Source organism: Ursus maritimus, unplaced genomic scaffold, assembly GCF_017311325.1.
Source record: "Ursus maritimus isolate PB19 unplaced genomic scaffold, ASM1731132v1 scaffold_21, whole genome shotgun sequence".
Lineage (NCBI taxonomy): Eukaryota > Metazoa > Chordata > Mammalia > Carnivora > Ursidae > Ursus > Ursus maritimus.
This window is the reverse complement of record NW_024424564.1, coordinates 50861093-50881834: the sequence shown is the minus strand read 5'-3', so window position 1 is coordinate 50881834 and position 20742 is coordinate 50861093. Positions and strand designations below refer to the sequence as shown.

Here is a 20742-nt window from a genome sequence, read left to right as displayed (position 1 = left end):
CTTAAGAAGCCTGCAGGGTGCTCATCATCATCCCAGTTTTATGAGTGGTGTATCAGAGGCACAGAGCAATGATGTGATTTGCTGGGGCACACAGCTAGTAAGCCTCAGATGGCTGAGTCAGTCCCCTTCCTGGCCAGTGCTCTTGGGGACATCCCTGGAGCCCCTCCTGGGATGTGCAGGGCATTTCCTCCTTAGCTCTGGTGGTGGGCATGTAGAGTACACTTTCCAGATCTTCTGTGTGATGCAGCCGCTGGTCAGTCACCTGTGTTTGCCCTGGCTCAGTGTGTTCCAGTTTTCCTGCGGTGAGTGTGTTCTCAGGTTGACCTTTGTCTCTGTAGGCGACACTTTCCCCTGCTCAGAAGCTGGTGTGTGTTTGAGTGGTTCTCCTGGGCTTTTGGTAACAAACTACATTGAAATCTCAGTGATTATGGGGCTTGATGAATAATTTATGTTGCAAAAGATCTTAAAATTAGCCCTAAACAAACAAAATAAATTTTGAGATTGCCTAAGTGCAGTTACTTCATTGAAACTGGTCACCAACTGGCAGCAAAGCTTTTTGCAAACAAGTTTTTCTGGTGCTCTGACTCCAGAAAAAATTGTAGATGAGCGTGTAGTATGTCCAAATCAGGTCTTTGGGCACATTGGAAGAGCGGCAGTTTGCACAGGAGAACAATTATTTTCACATGGAAAAGAGAGAAGGGCTATAGTGACAAGGGCAGGGGAGAGGGGTGACAGGCTAGGAGACAGGTCCTGGGCTAATGAGGAGTAACACAGATACCACAGGACCGAGATTTCCTAGAAATTCACTCCCTGGCTCCATTCTTCCTTCAACGACGGTCTCTGAGCAGCTAAAGCTGCTGTGACAGGCACCAGGCTACCCCAGGAGCTAACAGCCTGGTTGGGGAAATAGGGATATAACCAAATAATGGCACCGTAGAGGAGCTCTCCTGGGACAGTGGTGGGCAGAGGGTCATTGCTGTGATTGGGGGCGCTCCTCAGAGGAGGTAACACTCAAACTGGGCCTTGCAGGACAGGTAGGAATTGACAGGGATGGACAGCAGGAATTGACAGTCTCAGGCAGCAGTGTGCTGCACCTGCGGCTGTTCAGGGCCTGGCAGGAGGCTGAACCTGTGGGTCGATTCCATCCGTGGTCCCAAAAGGGTCTTGCGTGTGCAGCTGCCACATTAAAAGGTGTATAAGTGTAGTTAGAGGACATGCAGTGGAGATGGGGCTCAAGAGAAGGAGGTGGGGGCGTGCACACAAGTGAAGAAAGGGAACGGTGGTCACATATACAAAATGCCTTGAAAGGTTGTACATTAATGATAGAAGTTGTGCTGTAGTTCTTTACCACATGTACTAGTACTTGAGCACTCAGTATAGCGCACTCTGGGGCCTCAGTTATGCTTTTTGAATTTATTTTATTAAATAAAGCCTTATAAGGCTCAAGACAATTCTCTCATCATGAATATACATTTCTGTGCTCTCATCAAACTCTAAAACATATACGGTCTTATTCATATCAAGTTGCTGGTAAAATTAGAGAAAATTTGCAAAGCTTCTTTTTACTTTCTTTGTCTCACGTTTCTCCAATAGGGAAAAAGACTGGGAGACTGTCAAAGAACTGGCTGTTCTCATAAGTATTTGAGGAGAACAGTGTGAGTCATTGTAGCTTTTTGCTGGTATTTTAGTATCCGGTTTATTTTTAAACAGTTTTGTGCAACTGGAGTTTCTTCTGTGGTTTCTGTTACCATGGCTCCATAATATTTCCTCAAATCTGCTTGTTCATCCTTTCACACACTTCAGCATCAAATTTACAATTCCTTAGAATCAGAATATCTTATTTATGATATCCAAGAATGTTTCTCCAGCTGCAATAGCATTTTGCTTCAGAGTGGAAAAGTTAGTTGTTTTTCCCCCATCAGAGACGTTGGGAGGAGAGAGGGTGTGGTTCTGTGAAGGAGGATAGTGTAGTAAGTGGGGGGTGGGCAGGGGCTCTTAGGAGGCTCCCACTGGAGGTCTAAGCAGAGGACCAGTGTCATCTGTGGGGAGCCACTTCCCTTTTGGATCCCACAGTTGGGGATACAGGTTGGGCACGTTGCCATGTTTGCTTGGGACATGCTGGCATGGGATGTTTTTGGCCCAGATATCCAACACACTCTTGGTTCTTGGTTCTCCTTCAGTGTGAGTGTATGTCCTCTCGCTCTATTTATTCACTTATTTTTAGACTTATTGAGGCTTCCACCCTGGGAAGGGCTCTTGTTTTTAAGAATCTGTAGTGAAAAGAGAAACAGTGCTGGTCCTCACAGTCAAATGCCCTCTCTTTCTGGCATTTAGGATTATTCATGGAGATCCTTTCCTGCATTTCATCGCTTTGAGAAATGTGTATTTCTTAAAGGATTGTTCAGAATTTAAAAGAAAGTTCCAGAATAATACAGAATCGTAGAGATAGTTTGTTTCCAATCTCTTAAAGTCTTTGCCATCTTTCACGTTTTAGGGCTAACCAGTTTTCCTCTGACACATAAATGTGGTATCAGACTGGGTTCCGGGTGGGGCGCCTGGGTGCCTCAGTCCATTAAGCGTCTGCCTTTGGCTCAGGCCATGATTCCAGGGTCCTGGGATTGAGCCCTGCATGGGGCTCCCTGCTCATCAGGGAGTCTGCTGTTCCCTCCGCCTGCCACTCCCCTTGCTTGTGCTCCCTCACTCTCTCAAATAAATAAATAAAATCTTAAAAAAAAAAAAAAACCCCAGTTAGGTTCTGGGTATGTGTTTGAGGTTCATTATAGGGGATAGTCTGGCCAAGTGTTTTGAAATCCTATAAATACAAATGTTGACTCAATGATAGAGCAAGTCCTAATACTTGACAATTTACAGTGTATTGTAACTGACTGGGCCTTTGGCTCCTAACACAGTTGCTTCCTCTGACTCAGACAGGACCCCTTTACAAACAACAAAAACAAAGCTGTGGTTCCGGGTACTCTGGAGGCTGCCCAGGAGGCTCCAGGGGAAGGTCTTCTAACTATACAGACTGGTAATGTAGAAGAATTTACTTTTTAAGAATCACTGAAAAATTAAGTTCTGCTGTCAGCTCAAGAAACATTTTGTGGTTAATCATCTTAGGAGTCTTTTTCTTCTTTTCCATATAATCCAAGAGATGTCAGTATGTGGTTTCGTGAATGAAATTGTTAACAACAGAATGTTATTTTTTTTTTTTAAATATTTTATTTATTTATGTGACAGAGAGACAGCCAGCGAGAGAGGGAACACAGCAGGGGGAGTGGGAGAGGAAGAAGCAGGCTCCCAGCGGACGAGCCCCATGTGGGACTCGATCCCGGAACGCCGGGATCACGCCCTGAGCCAAAGGCAGACGCTTAACGACTGCACTACCCAGGCGCCCCAACAACAGAATGTTATTGTCAAGATCTTACAGATCTTGTAGGGTGGTGGTGGTGGGAGGTGGGGCTGAATGAGAGAGGATGGTGAGGGAGTCTCTGAGGACCTCTGGGCAGAGGGCCATATGGTGCCAGGGAGCTGGCCATGCAATTATCTTAGGGAAGAGCATTCTGGGGAGAGGGAACCGCATGTGCAACAGTCCTGAGGCAGAGATGAGCTCAGTGCGTTTGAGAAACCGCGGGAATATCATTGTGGCCAGAGCAGAACAGGGCCAGTCAGTGAGGGAGAGTGGAAGAGGGCAGGCAGGGGCCAGGTCGTGATGGGACTTGTGGCAAAGGCAAGGCGTTAGGGTTTAACTCCAAGTGTGATGGGTGTTGAGCAGAGAAGTGACATGATTTAAGTATTTTAAAAGGTTGCCCTGGGGAGACTAGAAATTGAAAGGGTGGATTTTCTGATCTACCTAACTTTGGGCTTCCCTAAGAAAACATTAAACTTTTGTTTGCATTTTAACTTTGGAGTTTTAGAGTTATTAATACCACCTGCATTCCTTGTATTTGGGATTCTGTGAAGTTTTCTGGGCTCTTTTTGAAGAGAGGTATTATGTAAGTAAATAACACTCTGGTGGTTAACAGTAGTAATAACAAAATGATCTCTGCATAGTCCTGTCGATTTAAAAATGTCCCTGTTAATAGTGCATAACATTGTTCTCAGCCCAGCTAGCAGCTGGAAGATTGTAAGTTATGAGAAACTCATCAAGTTTAAACCACATGGGGATTTTTGTATAGAAATGTGACCCCAGTTCCTCCTTCCTTCCTCACTGTTCCTGTTTCAAGGTGGGCACCCGGCCATGCTGTCTAGCCCTCTGAAGACTGGGTGCTCTCATTGACACCGACTAGCATGTGCTCCCTTCCTGCCCACCCATCCCACCCCTGCCCTTCTCTAAGGATTCTTCTGTCTGGGGCACCTTGCCCTTACCCTTGTGCACCTGCCTCATTCCCATGGGTTCCTCAGGACTCCGCTCGTGGCCCCTGGGTAGCCACTGTGCGATTCTGGGCTTCCTCAGCCCCCGGGGGAGAGCAGCTACTTCCACTCGTGACTGAGGTATTCCATCCGGCCACAAGGCCAAGAAGTAATCGTCAGTATCAGTTTTCCTTTCTGGATGAAGAAACCGAGGCTCAGAGAGTTTAAGTAATGTACCCGTGGTTATCTAGCTGGTGTGCAGCAGGGCTGGGGTCATGCTTAGTTCATTCCCCCTCTCACATATCTCTGCCCTGTTTATGTTGGGCTCCATGCCCAGCTCTGGGGTACACCTGTGAGCAAGCCAGGCAGGGGGTATGGGTTTGTCTCCCCCACCACCCTAAGCTGTTTGAGCAGGCGTGCTTCCAGAGCAGGACTCCTGCACAGGTGCTCAGTGAATGCTGAATGAGTGAATGTCTGTCTGCACGCATGCTTGTTGACATTGTATCCTTATTGGAGTCCCAGCTGGAGTGTTGTCCCTGTTGTGCCCCCAGAGTCATGCTCACATTGTTCACCTCTGCCTCTTTTTGGAGTTTTCCACCACCATGTCTCACCCAGGGAGACAGTGTGGCCTGGCAGCTAAGAGGCAGGCTCTGGGGCACCTGGCCCGGGTTTGAGTCCCAGCTTTGCCACCTGCTACCTAGGTGGCTTTGGTCAAGTTCTTGAAACACTTGTGTACCTCATGCCTTCATCTGTAAAATGGGGATGATAGTACTAGCTGCCTCACAGGGCTGTTTGAGAATGAGTGGTGCCTCGCACCTAGGAAGCGCTCAATAAATGTTGGCCGCTATTGTGAATTCTGCTGTCTGATGGGGATAAGAACTGAGCCCCACTCAACTCTGAGGGCGCTGTCAACCCCCCACCACACTTAGCATGGTGTCTGGCACTGAATCAGGGCCTAGTACATGTCAGATGAGGGAATGTCCAAGGAAGAGTTCCACCCACATGGTGCATCTGGGGGCTGTGGGGCTGTGAGGCCCTGACCCTGTGAGACCCTTGTGAGGAACAGGACTGCTGGGACAATGGTCAGCTTTTGGCCCTGTTGTCCTGGCCTTTTCTCCTGCCCATCCCAAGTTTGACAGCTTCCCTTGACTTGTCCTCCTCCACTTCTCCCTTCTACCTACTGTGTCCCTGTCAGACTTGATATTATGTCCAGGTGATTATTAAATCAGCTCAAGTGTTGCATTATCCTCAGGAACTGAAATGACCACTCATCACCCCGTTTTGCCCAAATGCATCTGTTAAGTTCTTTGCTGCATCTGCTGTAGCCTCGGTAGTGATGTTTCTAAATTTATTAATTTCATTTGCTTAATATTTTCATGGTTTTAATCAAAGAAGTACATGCAAATACATTTAACTTACAAAGAATATAATATACCAGGAACTTGAGTATTAGTTCACATTAAAGTCTTGAAGCTAAACTAACCTCTCATTAGAAGCCACTATATTATACATGTGGCATCTGTCTCTAAGAACAGGAATATCAGTAAGAAATAAAGTATACTTATTTCAGGGATACACTTACTTTTGAATTTGAACTGTCAGAAACTTACATTTTGTAATGTTTAAATTTTCCCATTGATTCGAACTAAACGGAGAGATTGAATAATCCAAACCATCAAAGTGTTTTTGTTTTTTTATCAGCATGCTGTTTATTCTTTTCAGGTGACCTACTTGCAGACTTCCAAATGCATTTTTGAGACATTTCATTGAGTTTAAAAGTAAGAAAGACAGTCACTTCCAAAATTCATTTCTTTAATAATGTGTCCCTTTGTTTAGCAAGTATGAATGTGGGCATCGGTGTGCTTTTTGGGTCTGGATTGAGTGGGTGTCTCATCTGTGCTGGGCTCTGAGACTGGAGGACGTGAAGGCCAACAGAGTGCGCTGGGTCCAGAAAGGGGTCTGGGTGGTGAGCCTTGGTGCTGCTGTGTGTTCTCATTGTGAAACTGGGGGCAGAAGAGAGATGGTTATTTCTCTCATACCTAATGCCCAGGGGCGGCATCCCAGGGGCTGGTGAACAGACCAGAGTCACAGACTCCCACTTTCTATCTCGTTGTACTGAGCAGGGTTCAGGGCCCAAGGACTTTTGTATTCCGTACAACTGACTTTGTGCTATGATTGGAGTATAGTAGACACCACGTGGTCCTTGCCCTCAAGCACCCTTTGTCTCCTGATTGAGACAGATCGTGCATGGCTGCGTCCACCTAAGGTTGGATGGAGTGAGTACTGGGGGGGAGGAACATGCTACTCAGGGCAGGCCAGGCTGCAAAGCTTCCTTTTGACTGGGAATAAAGGAAGGCTTCGTGGAAGAGGTGTGACATTTGCTCATTACCTTGAAGAATAATTAGTATCTTGCCAGTAATTGGGAGGTGGTTCCAGGAAGAAGGAATGATGTGGAGGGAGGTGTGAGGGCCCCAAAGGACTGGGCTCTCCTGGGCCCTGGGGGTGATGGGAGGGACTCTAAAGCCTAGAAGGTGGGTAACCCTCCTGCATTGTCCCAGTCGGGAGTAGGTCATCCTCTAGAGAGCTCATCACAGGATTGGCAAGATGTCCCCAGGCACGTGGCCAGTGTGTGCTCCATTCTAGAAGGTGGACAGGCTGACCTTGTGAGAACACCTTGAGGAGTCGCTTGTGGGATGCAGGGGGGCTCTCCTGCCTGCAGTTCTGAAGCAGGATTAAGCCCTTTGCAGGCACACTGCTCCCACCTAATGCTCCCCAGTCTCCTAACCGCAGCACCCCCCCCCCGAGTTGTCACTGTGCCTGACCTCCCAGCAGCCAGTGGCAGGGGGTCTTCATTGAGGAGCCCGGGACGAGGGTCAGAGTGCCTGTCACAGCATATGTGACAGTCATGCCTCTTTTTACTCATTTTGTAGAATACACGTTAATTGCTGTAACTTTCCCTTTAAACTTTAGCATTCCTATGTGCAGACCTCACAGTACAGGTGACATCCTTGTGTCCCCAACACTGTTCAGTAACTCCTGTGATGTGGACATGCTCAGGAAGAAAGGGCTCTATGTCAAGTGAGGCATGTTTTGCAGTGAGCCCCTGAGAATGAGTTCAAGCTGGACTTCAGGGTCCAGGTGAGAATGTCCTCATAGGGTCGCTGTGAGGCTCAGATCTGATAAAGTAGGAAAGCACTTTGTAGCCATGAAGGTCACTGCAAGCACAAACTCTTAAAATGACTTGGCTTTAATCCACTTGAGTTCTCCCACAATCTCTTGCCAGTAGGAGGCTCTTGTGAAACATTCGAAGCTCAGAAAAATTTAAGAGTTGAATCCCTCTTGAGTGTGGGTAGTGGGATACTGAGAAGTTGCCCAAGGTCCCAGCTGTTTGATGGCAAATTTGGGCTGAGTCTTCCAAACATTGGCCCTGAGAGCCCTCAGTAAGAGTAGAAAATGGCTTCTAAATCATCAGAAATTGTTATGCTCAGTATAGTTTTGTTGGGCTTATTTGGGGCATGTGAATATGTGTGTGTGTGCGTGTGTGTGTGTGTTTTAAATTGTCATTCCTGGCTGGGTGTACCTGGCGATTCCCTGAACCACATTGATTAACCACCGCCACCACTGCCTCCATTCCTGCCTCTTGAGGGGAATTGTGTTCAGACATTCACACCGTCGCATCAGTTTAAAGGACGCTGGTCCGCTAGATTATCCATATGCGGGTAACCGGTGTCCGTGTCAGTTTGAACAGAGTGAGTCCTCAACCCTGTGACTGTTTTATACACTAAAGGCATTTCCTATGTAAAATTTTGTAAATGTTTATTTACTCGAGGTTTCTTGAAAAGAAACAAACAAAAACCCCAATCCATCTGATTTCTGTATTTATGCAGTGAGACAGGAAGAGCTAGCTGCGCACCTGTCTCCACCACAGCCAAAGCCTCCTTTACAAGTGAGCTTGCTCTTCAGTTGTCCCTTTTCCATTCATTTCTTATTCATGTGCAGTACTATGAGTACTGTGTAATATTCACGTGAATACCTCCTAAAATATTCCGATATACCATGTAAAACAGATGGGACCCCCACAGGCAACAGCATTTTTCTGCCAAGGTGTGTCTTGGAGTCATCCTTTCTCACGGGCGTGTGATCTGCCCCTGAAATGTAGATGGAGGAGGCCAGATTGAGATCTTGCTTTTGAAACTATAGCCGGGAGGTTCTCCAGCTGTTATGAGAGCGCATGAGCCCGACGAAGCAGCAGGACAGAAGTGGGACGTGCCCCTGTCTTGGCTTTGACTAGGAAAGACCCAAACCCCTGAGGTCGAGCCATGAGGGCCTGGACAGTCGTGTGGGACCACAACGTGACTTTACACGGCCATCAGGAGCGACAGGAAGACAGCCCGGACAGCTTGGGAAATGCTTGCTATGCAGCTGAGAAAAGCAGACCACAGGATGGCTCGTCGGCCATGATGGCAGCGCAGACAGACCATAGATGGCAGTGGGGAGAAGCCCGAGGAATGAGAGCAAGGGTCGGTGGGCCAAGGCCAGGCCACAAGGAGCCCTGGGTGATTCGGACAGCCCTCTGCCAGCCAAGGGAGGGGCCGGCTGAGCGGGGAGCGCAGGCTGTCAGGGCGCAGCTAGGGAAGGACCCTCGCAGCGGGGGCTGTGCTGAACCACAGTGGCGCCAGGTTTCGTATTATGGGAGAGCTTCCCTGTTTTCCTCGGACCTTCCCAACATGACTTTCTCTGTGGGAGGAAAAGGGCTGCTCCGTGGCGTTGACTAAAACAAAATAGGATGTGCCTTCTCCCACTCTGTCTCTCTTCCCAACTGGGATACTCTGGAGGCTGGGTCCTGTTTGCTTTGAGCGCAGCAGCTGTGTGTCCCTTGCTGTGTGTCCCCGTGGAGTTCCTGAGATTCCCCTTCTTCTCACCAGCACTCTCCTTAGTTTGCAGCGGGTTGCTCGACGCCCTGCAGTGCTTGGACCCCTCTGCTAGTTTCAGGGACGGTTTCCACGGCCACCCCAAGCTGTCTGCTCACAGATACTGTGTTTTAATCTCTGGAAGCATCTTTCAGTGTGTTCAGCCCACACTGCTCACCCTGGTGGGTGCTTCTGGAAGACCCTCCCCTCCCTGCCCCGGCCTGTGACTTGCCAAGCCTGTGGGCTTTGGTGTTCTTCCCCCAGAGGGGACAGCCTTTAAAATCAAGCATCCTGCAGTGCACAAGCAGCCTTCCGTTGTTGAAGTCAATGTGCTACACAGTGTTCCGGAGATATAAGTCACTTTATTTGCTGATCTCTATCTCTTCCTTTGAGGACTGTTCACTTTTCCAGATGAAATCACTGGAAACAAAATAGGCTGTGCCAGATATTTGAGCTATTTTAAAAAATGTTCCTGCTTTGTTAATGGTGCAAAGCAGTGTATTACCTCAGGCCTTGCTCCCTGAGCGCCCACTAAATGGGAGGTGATTAGAGAGCTAGAGAGAAGCAAGAAACCCTGTCCTCCTCACAAGGGACTGACTGGACATGCAGGAATAGCCCGAGCCAAGGCTGGAGGCAGAGAGGACCTAGGAGCCTGTGGGCCCCACGGGTGGTCAGGCCCAGGGGGCTGAGCTGCAAAAGGGCTTCCTGTGTGGCTGGTGAAGTCAGTTGGGAACGGAGCCACACCCCCCCCCCCACCTCCTACTATGGTTGTAAACCCATTTCTGGTTTAGTTTACATATGCAGTGTCATTTATTAAAGAATTCTAATCACTAGAGTTAAAACATCTTCACAAGAATGCTCCGATTACTTTCCACCAGTGGATCTTCAGTCTGTATAAATCAAAACTATGGAGACTTTCCAGTTCAGCTTTTCTCATCCTGAATTCATCCCGCAAGTTTTTACTGAGTGACTGTTATGTGTCAGACCTTGGGTGCTGGGATTATAGCAGTGAACAAAACAGACAAAATTCCCTGCCCTCCCCAAAGCCTACATTCCAGAGGGGGAGACAGAGAATAGACAACGAAAGGATCAAGTAAATGATATAACTCGTTGGAAGGAAATAAGGGCTTGGGGGAGAAAAATAAAACAGAGAAGGTGTCTGGGAGTGTGAGAGCTGGTCAGTCCTTGGGGGTGCCCGTGGACATCCTCTCTCGAAGCCGGGGGGGGGGTAGTCACATGGTACAGAGGGGCCCTCCCTCCATTCAAGCACAGGCCATTAATGAAACAAAGAAAGGTATTTTTATTAACTAGTTTTTGTATTGTAAAAGTATTACATGCTGATAGTCACAATTTTCAAATAGTTTAGAAGGTTATGAGGTGAGCTATAAAGTCCCCTCCCACCTCAAGTCACTCCTTAGAACAAATCAGAGACCTCAGTGGGACTCTGTGTGCAGGGGTTCACTTTGGTGGACACCTAATTGTTTTTTAATACCAGTGGGATCAGGCTCCTGAACCACACTATACCCACTGTTCCCATTTGATAGGTGGGAACATCTTTTGTGTCTGTACACACAGTTCCCTTCCTTCTGTCTCCTCTGGCTGCCCCTGTTCCCTGGAGAAGTGTACTGGCATCTTTGATTCTTGATGGACAGTGAGTAGTTTTCAGGGATTCTTTCTTTTTTGTTGCTATTACAAATAATACCGCAGTGAATACCTACATTTGACTCTCGGATGAATTCATCTGTAGGATAAAGTTTCAGAGGAAGAAGTTGGGTCAAAGGCTAGGTATTTCTCTTTGGTTAAATACACCACACATTGAGAGGCATGTAAGAACACGTAAGGACAAACCTGAAGTGACCGTGCCTATACATGGCTTGGTTTCCAAGAGCATATCTTACAGGTGCTTGAGGCTCAAAGTTTTGAACCAGTAGCTCAGAGAGGGGGATCTGAGTTACCACGCAGCTGACCAGTGTGCCAGGGCACCCCGCCCGTTTCCTCAGGGCCGCCTCAGGCAATCATGTGGACTGCCACCCTGCTGGGTGCTGGGATGGGCCCAGCACTCGTGGAATCTTTGCCCTTGCCCTCCGTCTTCTGGAAAAGCCTCTCCCCTGTCCTTCACATGCCCGCTTGCCCTCACACTGCGGCTGTTTGTAGTCACTATGTGTCAGCCTGCCGTGTTAGGGTGTCCGCTCCAGGCGGGCCGGGACTGCGTCTGTAATTCACTGCTCCATCCTAGGGACCTCGCCACGGCGCCTGACACGTAGCAGGTACTCAAACATCAGTTTGTAGAATGAGTGGGCAAATTCGCCCTGTACTTAAGGAATGATCCTCCCCTCACTCGGGGCCAGACAGTGGCTTAGAAGAAATTCTGGTCTCTTCCCATTGTAGATGATGAAGAAGCCAGCAGGCTTCTTAGGTCCAGCATGTCCTCATGGCGAGGCCTGCCGGGCAGCACACAGCCAGGTAAGTGTTGGCGGGGAAGGGGCAGCAGTGAGGACACCTTCCTCCCTCAGTTATGGAGGACTACAGGGGGCTTTCCCCCCAAGGCTGGCCGACTCTCAGGGGAGACAGCAACATGGTGCCTTCGTTCTGAATGTTCTGGCTTTATAGTAATATAGCCTTTTGGCCTAATGACCTGTTCTGCTTTTTTCTTTTTGGAACGAATTAAGGGCATTAAGAGGGAGCTTGATGTACTTATCTAATGTGTACTTTTTGTTTACTTGATACCTGTTATCAGGCCCAGAGGGAAAGAAGGTTATGCCAGTTCCCAGCTAGGGCAGGGCCAAGGGCACCTTGGCAACCTCTATTAACCTTTGAGACTCTGCATACCCTTTTAGGGGTAGCTGTGACTCACCAGTGTTTATATACCTCAGTGGCAGAAGTCACTGGAATCCAGAGATCTGGAAGTCTCCCCCCCCACCCCCGCCTCATTTCTGGATTCCAGGATTTCCAGATTCCTGTTAGGTGCCTCCTAGAATGCGCACTCAGCAAACATCTGTTGAGGGCCTACTGTGTGCCCAGGACATGCAAGGAGAACCACGAATATGCATTTCAGGAGGGTGGGGAAGAAAGGGGGTGGTGATTTGTACGGTTAGGATTTCCTTGCTCTCAAGCCTCCCCCTTGCTGCTCATACACCTGCACTGGACAGACAAGGTCCCAGGCAGAGGCGCATTGTCCCTGCTCTTAAGCAGCTGTAACATTAGGGTCTCCGAGGGGCGCCGGCCTGAGGGACTGCACACTGTCGCACTGAGGACCAGCAGTTCACTGCGTGGCTGCAGCAGAGCCGCCTTTCTCCCAGAACCCTTGGAAAGAGAGCAGGGAAGGGCTGCCAAGTCCTCTTCCTTCTGCACGCCCTCGGGTCTTTGTTGAGCACCTTCTCTGTGCAGTGCTGGGTGTGCTAGACCTGAGCGGGAAGCCAGCGGCACTCTAGGACCCCTCGGCCCCTCCCAGCGTGCAGGACCACCTGGTGGCTCTTTCTGTCCCTTAACCGGCCTCTTGCTCACATCTCTCTCCCCTCCTGTTTTCTGTGATAGGAAATGCATGTGGTCTTACAGCCAGGTCACGGGCTTCATCCTTAATCTTGTCATTCTGTTATACAGACTATCCATCAAAATGATTATTTTGGTAATAAGGTTCCTGAAAATCAAGAAAAAAATCTTTACTAATTTCCTGATTTCTCCTTTTTCATAGCAGCTTACTGCTGTTTTATGGGTACAATAACCCTCAACTTTCTTGAAGTCTTAAGAGTTTATTAGAATTTCTCTCTTGTTCCCTGAAGTATCTGTGTTTTCCCTAGTGATTAGCCCCAGATTAAAGTTGCCCTGTAGATCTTGGTCCTTTCATGGTTTGGGTTTTTATTTCATTATTATTTATTTCATGATTGTGAAGACCCTTGGTTAGCAGTTCATGCTTATCAAAGAACAGGGCTGATGTGTAGTGTAGGAAGCTGTTCTGGGCTCCTAGACGGTATTTCTGTGAGAGGCTGGGCATGGCCACAGGCAGGCCCCCTGAAGGCAGTCTAGGCTTGCTTGTCACAAATGCAGTTTTAAAAATTACTGTGATTACCCCTCAGCAGGCCCCCCCCCCGCCCCCTCCCCCTGCCCCTAGCATTTTTCAGCCCGAGGAGGCTCACTCCCACCCTGGCAGTGGGGATGGTTTTCTAGGTCTTCTCCCGGAGCAGGCCTGTCTGCTTGCTCCTGGCATGTCCTCCAGCCTGCTGCTGTGCCGCTGAGCTGTTACAGCTTCCTTCTTGTCGGCCCGGTGGACCCTGGCGGGGAGGGAAGGAGAGATGTGTGTGCCGCTCTTGAACTGGCTGCTTTGTTGTGATTTGGGGGAAACAAACAAAGCTAGAGGCAATCCATGGTGAACCTATTTTCTTGGCTTTGTTTTTCCCTTCGTGATGGGAAGGAATCAAGAATAACTCAACGTATACACTACCTTGTCCTAAAGTTTCATTTCTGAATCTGTTGTTTGAAATTCAGATGGCATTTTCCTGTCGCCAGGTTAGATCGTAAAAGCCTGTTCTGGTGTGTTTGGCACACAGTGTACCCCATGAGGCAGGCGGGGACTGGGAGGGTGTGCAGCCTCTGTTCAGAGTTAGTGGAACCCGTTCAGCTTAGAGTCGAGTCCTGTAGTTCAGTGTCTTCAGGAAGAAATAATCCATCAACTACGGGGTGCTAGACAGTGTGACATAGACCAAAGCAGTGCGAGCTCATTTGTTTGTCGCTTTGTACTCTTCCAGAATTCTCCCACATCCGTTATCTCCCCTGAGCCGCCTCATACCTCGGGACATAAGGGTGCCAGTGGTGTCCCTGCCTGACAGAGGAGGACAGGCTTCTCAGGGGACAGATGACTGAGTTGACAGAGGTGGAGCCGACATGCGTTTTCCACTCACGGCCATGCTGCCTTCCCAGGAGCTTCACCGTCCCACGGAGAAGTACCCAGCTAATTAACAAATATACATTATATGTTTTTGGCATCGATAGACCTATTTCAGGAGTATTCGGTACCATTTGGCAGTAGAAACCATCTTATTTCGCAGCATGTCTCCAGGCTTAGCAGTGGTTCAGGCTGACTCAAGACCCTGAAAGAATGAAGGAAGCAGAACTAGGAGATTTGCCTGACCTGATCTCCTTTGAAGAAATAGGTTTGTGGGTTCTCTTTTTGTCCTCAGAAGCCTCAATTTCCCTGACTTACAGGTTTCTTTAGCCCAGAGGGTTCTAAAACCAGATTCATTTTTATGGTTAGAGCCATTTGTGTGTGAAAAAAAATTCTGAGCAATATTCCCTGACAGTCTGAGGACCTTTGGGGGATGTTTTGGACATCACTATTAATGAGACAGCTCTGAGAATCAAGCCCCCTTTCTGAGGGAGCGGCCTCCCATTCCGGCGGGGTTTCCAGAGCTGGGAAAGACTCGGGCCGGATGAGCAGTGTCCTGATGCGGTTGGGTAGCATGGACTCAGATGGTCTGGCTTGAGTCCTGGCCTAGCATTTACAAGCTGTGGGCCCTTGACCAGTGATTTGAGTTGTTGGGACCTCAGTTGCCTTCCTGTTCAACTTCTGCAGCGTTTTTGAGGGATAAAAATCTGTCCAAAGGTCACATAGACCACCTGGTGGTGCTAAGAGGTGCTTGGTGCAGGGGAGCCGCTGTGTTACTGGTTTATTCCTACCTGGGCTCCCCGGTAGAACAGCAGAAGCACGTGTGACTGAAGCAGGCTTGCTTTATTTGACACAAACATGGCCGCCTTCAGCCAAGAGAGGCTACTTTGGGGGTATCGTTCGGTCCTTAGTTATTGAATAGCTGTGTGGTACCATTAGGCTGCTCTTCTAGTTCCTTCCTTGGTGGCCTTGGTTTCCCCGTGGTACTGAGCCTGGCCCCTGGGGTATGGCCTGGTCTACAACTGGTTCCCACTCAGGAGGGGGCACACTCAAGTGCGCGTCCACACGCTAGAACAGAGCACCAGCGTTTGGCTGGACAGTAGGGGGCTTTGTTCAGGAAGCTCATCTGCTCTAGAGCACAGGCCGTGCCCTGTGCCCTCTCCTCTTACCTTAGAGTTATTTGTCTGCAGCTCTAGGCACCTTAGTCACATGTGTCCCCTTCACCCCCCACCCTCGCTTTAAGGAGGGAATGAAGGGATCCAGGAAAGAAGCTGTGGGGAACAGCATGTACTGTGCTGTCCGTGAGTGATGGAGCTATGGTTGGTCCTTCTTCCTGTTTGTCCTTTCTCTGACAAACTCTCGTCTTGAGTTCTCAATGGAAACATGGGTTGTTTTTGTTTTTCTAAGTTGCAAATACATTAAAGGAAAAAAAAAAAAAGGATACCCAAGCTGATTGGTTCACTGAGACCCCTTAACATGGGGGTATTGACACTTTTTCTTGTGTGAATATGTAAAGCAGACATTATGAGATTTTATTTTGATTGTCATCAAGCATTTATTACTATTTTCACTTTATTTTTTTAAAAGATATTTATTTGTCAGAGAGCACAAGCAGGGAGAGCAGTAGGCACAAGGAGAAGCAGGCCCCTCGCTGAGCAGGGACACCCCACACACACATGGGGCTCGATCCCAGGACCCTGGGATCATGACCTGAGCTGAAGACAGATGCTTAACCAACTGAGCCACCCAGGCACCCCTATTTTTTTTAGGATTTTATTTATTTGAGAGAGAGCAAGAGAAAGAGAATATGAGGGGGGGAGGGTTAGAGGGAGAAGCAGACTCCCCGCTGAGCAGGAAGCCCAATGTGGGACTCCATCCTAGGACCCTGGGATCATGACCTGAGCCGAAGGCAGATTCTTGACCGACTGAGCCACCCAGGTGCCCCCCAACTTCACTTTATTTACAGCACTAGAAAGGCAAAGAATATTTCCTCTGCTTACATTTGACAAATGTAACATTTGGGTATTTGCTGAAGATTTTTCCACTAGTCTAGTCCAGTTTAGTTGTTTTCAGTTTCATTTAAAAGAAACTGAGGCCTAATTCATGGGCTGTTTGTATTCCCAGCACTAGCTGAGTTCTTGAAACTTCGATCTTTGTTGAATGAATGAATCCGACTCACCACGAGCACCTGACAATGGCAGGTCGTCCCCTCTTTCCAGTTTTAAATTCACACATGACCATTGTCACTGAGCCAGTGATACGTTCTGGGCTCCTTTCTTCCAGTCCCCTCCATCTCTGAGCCTGGGTATGGCTGGTGTGACTTGGGAGGTCATTTGGGCCCACAAAAAGTGGCTGATTATTGTGCCACATTGAGTCGTGGGGCCAGGCAAATTCTGGTCATAAAAGAACAAATCTCACTGTTTGTCGGGAGAACATTTCTTGTGTGAGCCTTGAAGTCTTCGAGCTGATTCTGTTACTTTTGGTCTCCCTTGATCCATCTTGACCACCCTCCCTGCTTACAGATAGGAAGCCCTTCTCCTGGGTGCCTGTGCAGAGCCCATCTGCCTGTAAGTCCCTTTCTAGCTTGTCCCATACCCTATGAAGGAAAGCACTCTCATTCTTGCTTTCCTGGTATTTTCATAGCAGTTTACTCATAATACCCACAAACTGCTCATTATGTGTCATGTACTGTAATAGGAAGAACTTGCATTTTAGAACTACAGAACCTGGTCTTGAGTCATGATCTCATCATTTATCACCTTAAACGAGTTACTGGACCTTCAGTTTCTCATCTGTGAAAAGGGCATAAGAATACCTACCTCATGGACTATTACGAAAAATGAATGAGAATGTGGAATATAGCTAAAATTGCGCCTGGAGGGAAATTTATAGCTTTAAATGCACATATGAGAGAAGAAGACAAGCAGAAAAGTAATGAGCTACGCTTTCGTGTCCAGAGTTACAGAAAGAACAACTTGAAGCCAAAGGTGGTAGAAGGAAGGAAATTAATGAAGGAAAGAAATAAAGGAAAAAGAAGACAAATATGCAACAGACAGCTGAAAGAAAGCAAGCTACAAATAGATTCTTTGAAAAATAAAAATATACATTGATAAATCTCTGATGAGAATGAAAAGGCATGACTACGGGTCGCTCAGTGTTTAAAATGATCATAGGAGGATAATATGAACAATTTTATGCCAATAGATTTGAAGAAAAAAATCACCTGGATTCCCTGGAAAACCACAACTCTACAAAGTCAACACACAGAGAAACAGAAAATACATGAATAGTCTTTTCCCTTTTAACCAGAATCTGTGATTAAAAGTGCTTAAAACTCCAGGCCCAGGTGACTTCACTGACAAATTCTACCAAACATTTAAGGAAAAATTAAGCCAGTCTTACGTAAACATCCCTTTGTGATAAAAGCTCTTGGTAGAATTGTAGTAGAAAGAAACTTTCTAACTTAAAAAGTGGTACTTTAAAATACTGTATAGCAAACATCATACTTCATGGTGAAATGTTGAAAGCTCTGTCCTTGAGGCCAGGGTCAGCCTGGCACTGGTGAAACTGTCACCTTGGGGATTGTCACAGTTGCTGAGCACAGTGCCGGGGTGGGCACAGGGCGCTGGACGTTGGGTATGTCCCACCATGGGACTCGGGCAAGGAAAACTGGACTTTCCTTGTTCCCACCGGTCAGCCAAGAGCGTGCCTCACCTCTGAAGTCCTTTGCAGCTCCAGTGTTACTTGGTTTTGTTTCTTGGCGGTTCAGGTTCTTTCTCCTAGGAGTTGAGTGTGTCTTTTTGTGCTGGCCCAGTGGCAACCTCTTCTTGGCTCCTGGCATTTAGTAGGCTCTTAATAAACCTTATGCAGAATGGACCATCTATTTGTGTCCAAACCATGTCTGAACGCTGGCAAAAAATGAATCCCTCTGCCTGAACTCTTCAGGTATTGAGCTGCTTCTACACCCAGAGCAGGCACCTGTTCCTCCCTGCACCTGCTCCCTGCAGCTGTTCCCGCAGCTGGCTAGGCAGCCCAGCCAGTGGCTCATTTCGGTCACTTTCAGACTTGCCTGAGCCCAAAGCCCAGATATTTCCTGAGGAACCTGGAGCAGAGACAGCCGCTCTGGGTAGAAGACTTTTTGCCACTGCAAATGTGGGCTGGCGTGCTCCCAGGAGGGCCCTGGCCAAGAGCACAGGATTGCTTAGGGAAGGGGGTGCTGTGAAACGTGGCACCAGGGCCCAGCCAGAGCAGCCTGTCGGCCTTTGTGATATCCTGGAGTTACAATGACATGCTGCCCTGTGATGAAGGAGCAGAGGTCGAGACAGCATGCTGGCAGGAAGAGTGTGCACGTGGCGCCCGGGCAATTGCCTGGTTATAGTGTACGTGCATTTGGGGCACTTGGCTTTGAAGTACCGTCATCTGTTCTTTGAATTTATTGGCCATATAGTTCTGTGTTCAACTTTAGAAGCTGTCACATCCATCAGATTAAACTGTTTTAATAGCAACTAGATCTTAGGTTATAAGACACCAGATTTATTTAAACTTCAGATAGTTTTTGGAAAACCTCTTGGTATGATGGAGAGAACATTACCTTAACAAACTTGTCAAATGTTTTCTCCGCCATTCATTACTTGGGTGACCATGGGCAAGTTACTTAACCTCCCCGAGCATCAGTTTTCTCAACTAGACAGGTAAAAGGAATGATAGTGATAGTAATTATTATCTAATGACAATTACATTGTAATTTACTATGTCCCCCCCCCCGCATGTCTGTCCTCATTTGACCCTCACTATAATTCTGTGTTGTGTATTTCATACTCATCTCTCTTTTATAGATAAGGCCATTGAGGTTGGGTAACTTGCCCACTGTTGCCCAGCTAGTGAGTAATAGGTCTAGGATTGGAGCCTGTGTTCCTCTTCCTTACTATGCTTCTAGACTGCCTTATAGGGAATTGTGAGAATTAAATGTGATCACATATGGAAAAGTACCTAGAACAAAGTCTTGTACCTTGTAGGTGTAACAGTATGGGTCACTCTGCTCACCCTGCCCTCCCTGGGCCCTCCCTTAGCAAAGCTGAGGCTTTGGACTCCTGACCATGGTAGTTAGGGAAGTTCCAGATCTCTGGCTGTGTGATCTGAACACGGGGTGATAGAAAGGAAGTTGGAGTCCACTTTTCACCAAGAAGTCAGGGAGTCTCATGTGGCCGTGGACAGGTCATTGCATCACAATGATCTGTAATCATGAATGTCGCAGGGGGTCCTTCAGCTTCCTCCCTCTCCAGGAGGTTAATCACCCCTTTACCCTTGCCTGGATTTAGAACACTGTGACCCAGAAATGATCCCTTTTGCTTATTTGTCTTTACTCTGTCTAGCTGACCCTCACACAGACAGTATCTGAATAAACCGGTCTGAATTTGGGGCTTCAGTGGCTAAGGTGACTCAGTCATGGGTGGGGGGGGAGACAATGACCAACACAAGTGAAACATTGGGGAATCTGGGGGTGAAGTCAGGTGTCCAGGGTGGATCATTTCCCCTCGTGTCTTACTGCAGGGCCTGGTCCTGCCGGGTGGGTAGGACAGGCTGGGGCCCGGCGAGCTCAGAGATGCGGGGATTCTGCCCGTGTTCGCGTGTTCTCCTCACACGTGCTCTGTCTCCCTCTCCATGGGACGAGGAAGATTGTTTAGTAAGGTTATCAGTCTGTTGGTCTAAGAACATGATCTGTTCTCCAGAAAGCTCTTTGAGCTCTTCAGTAAGATGTCGGAAGGGTTCACTTGTTAATGTGAAACACACATACACACGCGTGTAACATATGTGTGTGTAGGTGTGTGTATAGATATATATATTGTTATTGAGTTTTCTCTCACCTCAAGGGAACATCTGAGACTGCTCTGTACTAAGGCAGTGATGGGAGTGGAAGTTGTAGGATGGGGATGGCTTGCTTATTACCTTAGGAATTTAAAAACCATAACAATGTGCTTTTCTTTTATAGGTTTGTCTACGGGTTTTGAGCATCTGAAGTTGACCTCTGTTTTAAGCATTCGCTGCTGCTCCCTCACTGCCTGAAGAGATGTCTGTCGCTTATGATGATTCCGTTGGAGTAGAAGTGTCCAGCGATAGCTTCTGGGAGGTAATGCCCATGCTTGCTTCCTCATGGATGCAGAGACCAGGCTGATGGCGCCTGACACACCTGGCTTCTCTTGGCCGGAATTGGGGGAGGAGTTGAGCAGACCCCAAACAGGCCAGGTCTCTGTGGTCAGATCCAGATGGCGGCGGGCGTGGCTAAGCTGTCAGTGCAGGTGGTGAACTTACCTGGNNAGGAAAGAGTGATAAAGAGGCTAGAGGTGCCTGTCAGGGTCTTATCAGTCTGTCTGTTCTCAGATTTTCCTTCTCATGCTTAGCCATGACGTGACTTGGTGCTGCATACACTCATTACTGGGCTTGGCCTGAGAGGCAGTGTTACTTCTGACTTGTGTGTGGAAAAGTGGACAGTAGTGATGTGACATCATGCTGGACAGTGCGGGCAGGTGGCCAGAGGGCTGACCAACTGCCCTTGAGCCTTTCAGAGCATCTTCCTGTGAATCTAGGCCCTCCTTTCCTGACTAG

General features: G+C 48.0%; 1 protein-coding gene across 4 annotated transcripts in view; it reads left to right on the top strand.

Annotated features, from left to right (window-relative positions):
- The window catches only part of PACSIN2 (protein kinase C and casein kinase substrate in neurons 2), a 132049-nt gene that overhangs the window by 72889 nt on the left and 38418 nt on the right, over positions 1-20742 (top strand). For 3 of the 4 annotated variants that reach the window (XM_040637660.1, XM_040637661.1, XM_008702915.2), the window contains one exon: positions 20129-20266. The exons of the other annotated variant lie outside the window; for it this stretch is intronic. In XM_040637660.1, the coding sequence (XP_040493594.1) occupies positions 20207-20266 (60 nt within the window). In that variant the 5' untranslated portion in view covers positions 20129-20206. The remainder of the gene's footprint in view (positions 1-20128; positions 20267-20742) is intronic. 4 annotated transcript variants of the gene reach the window in all.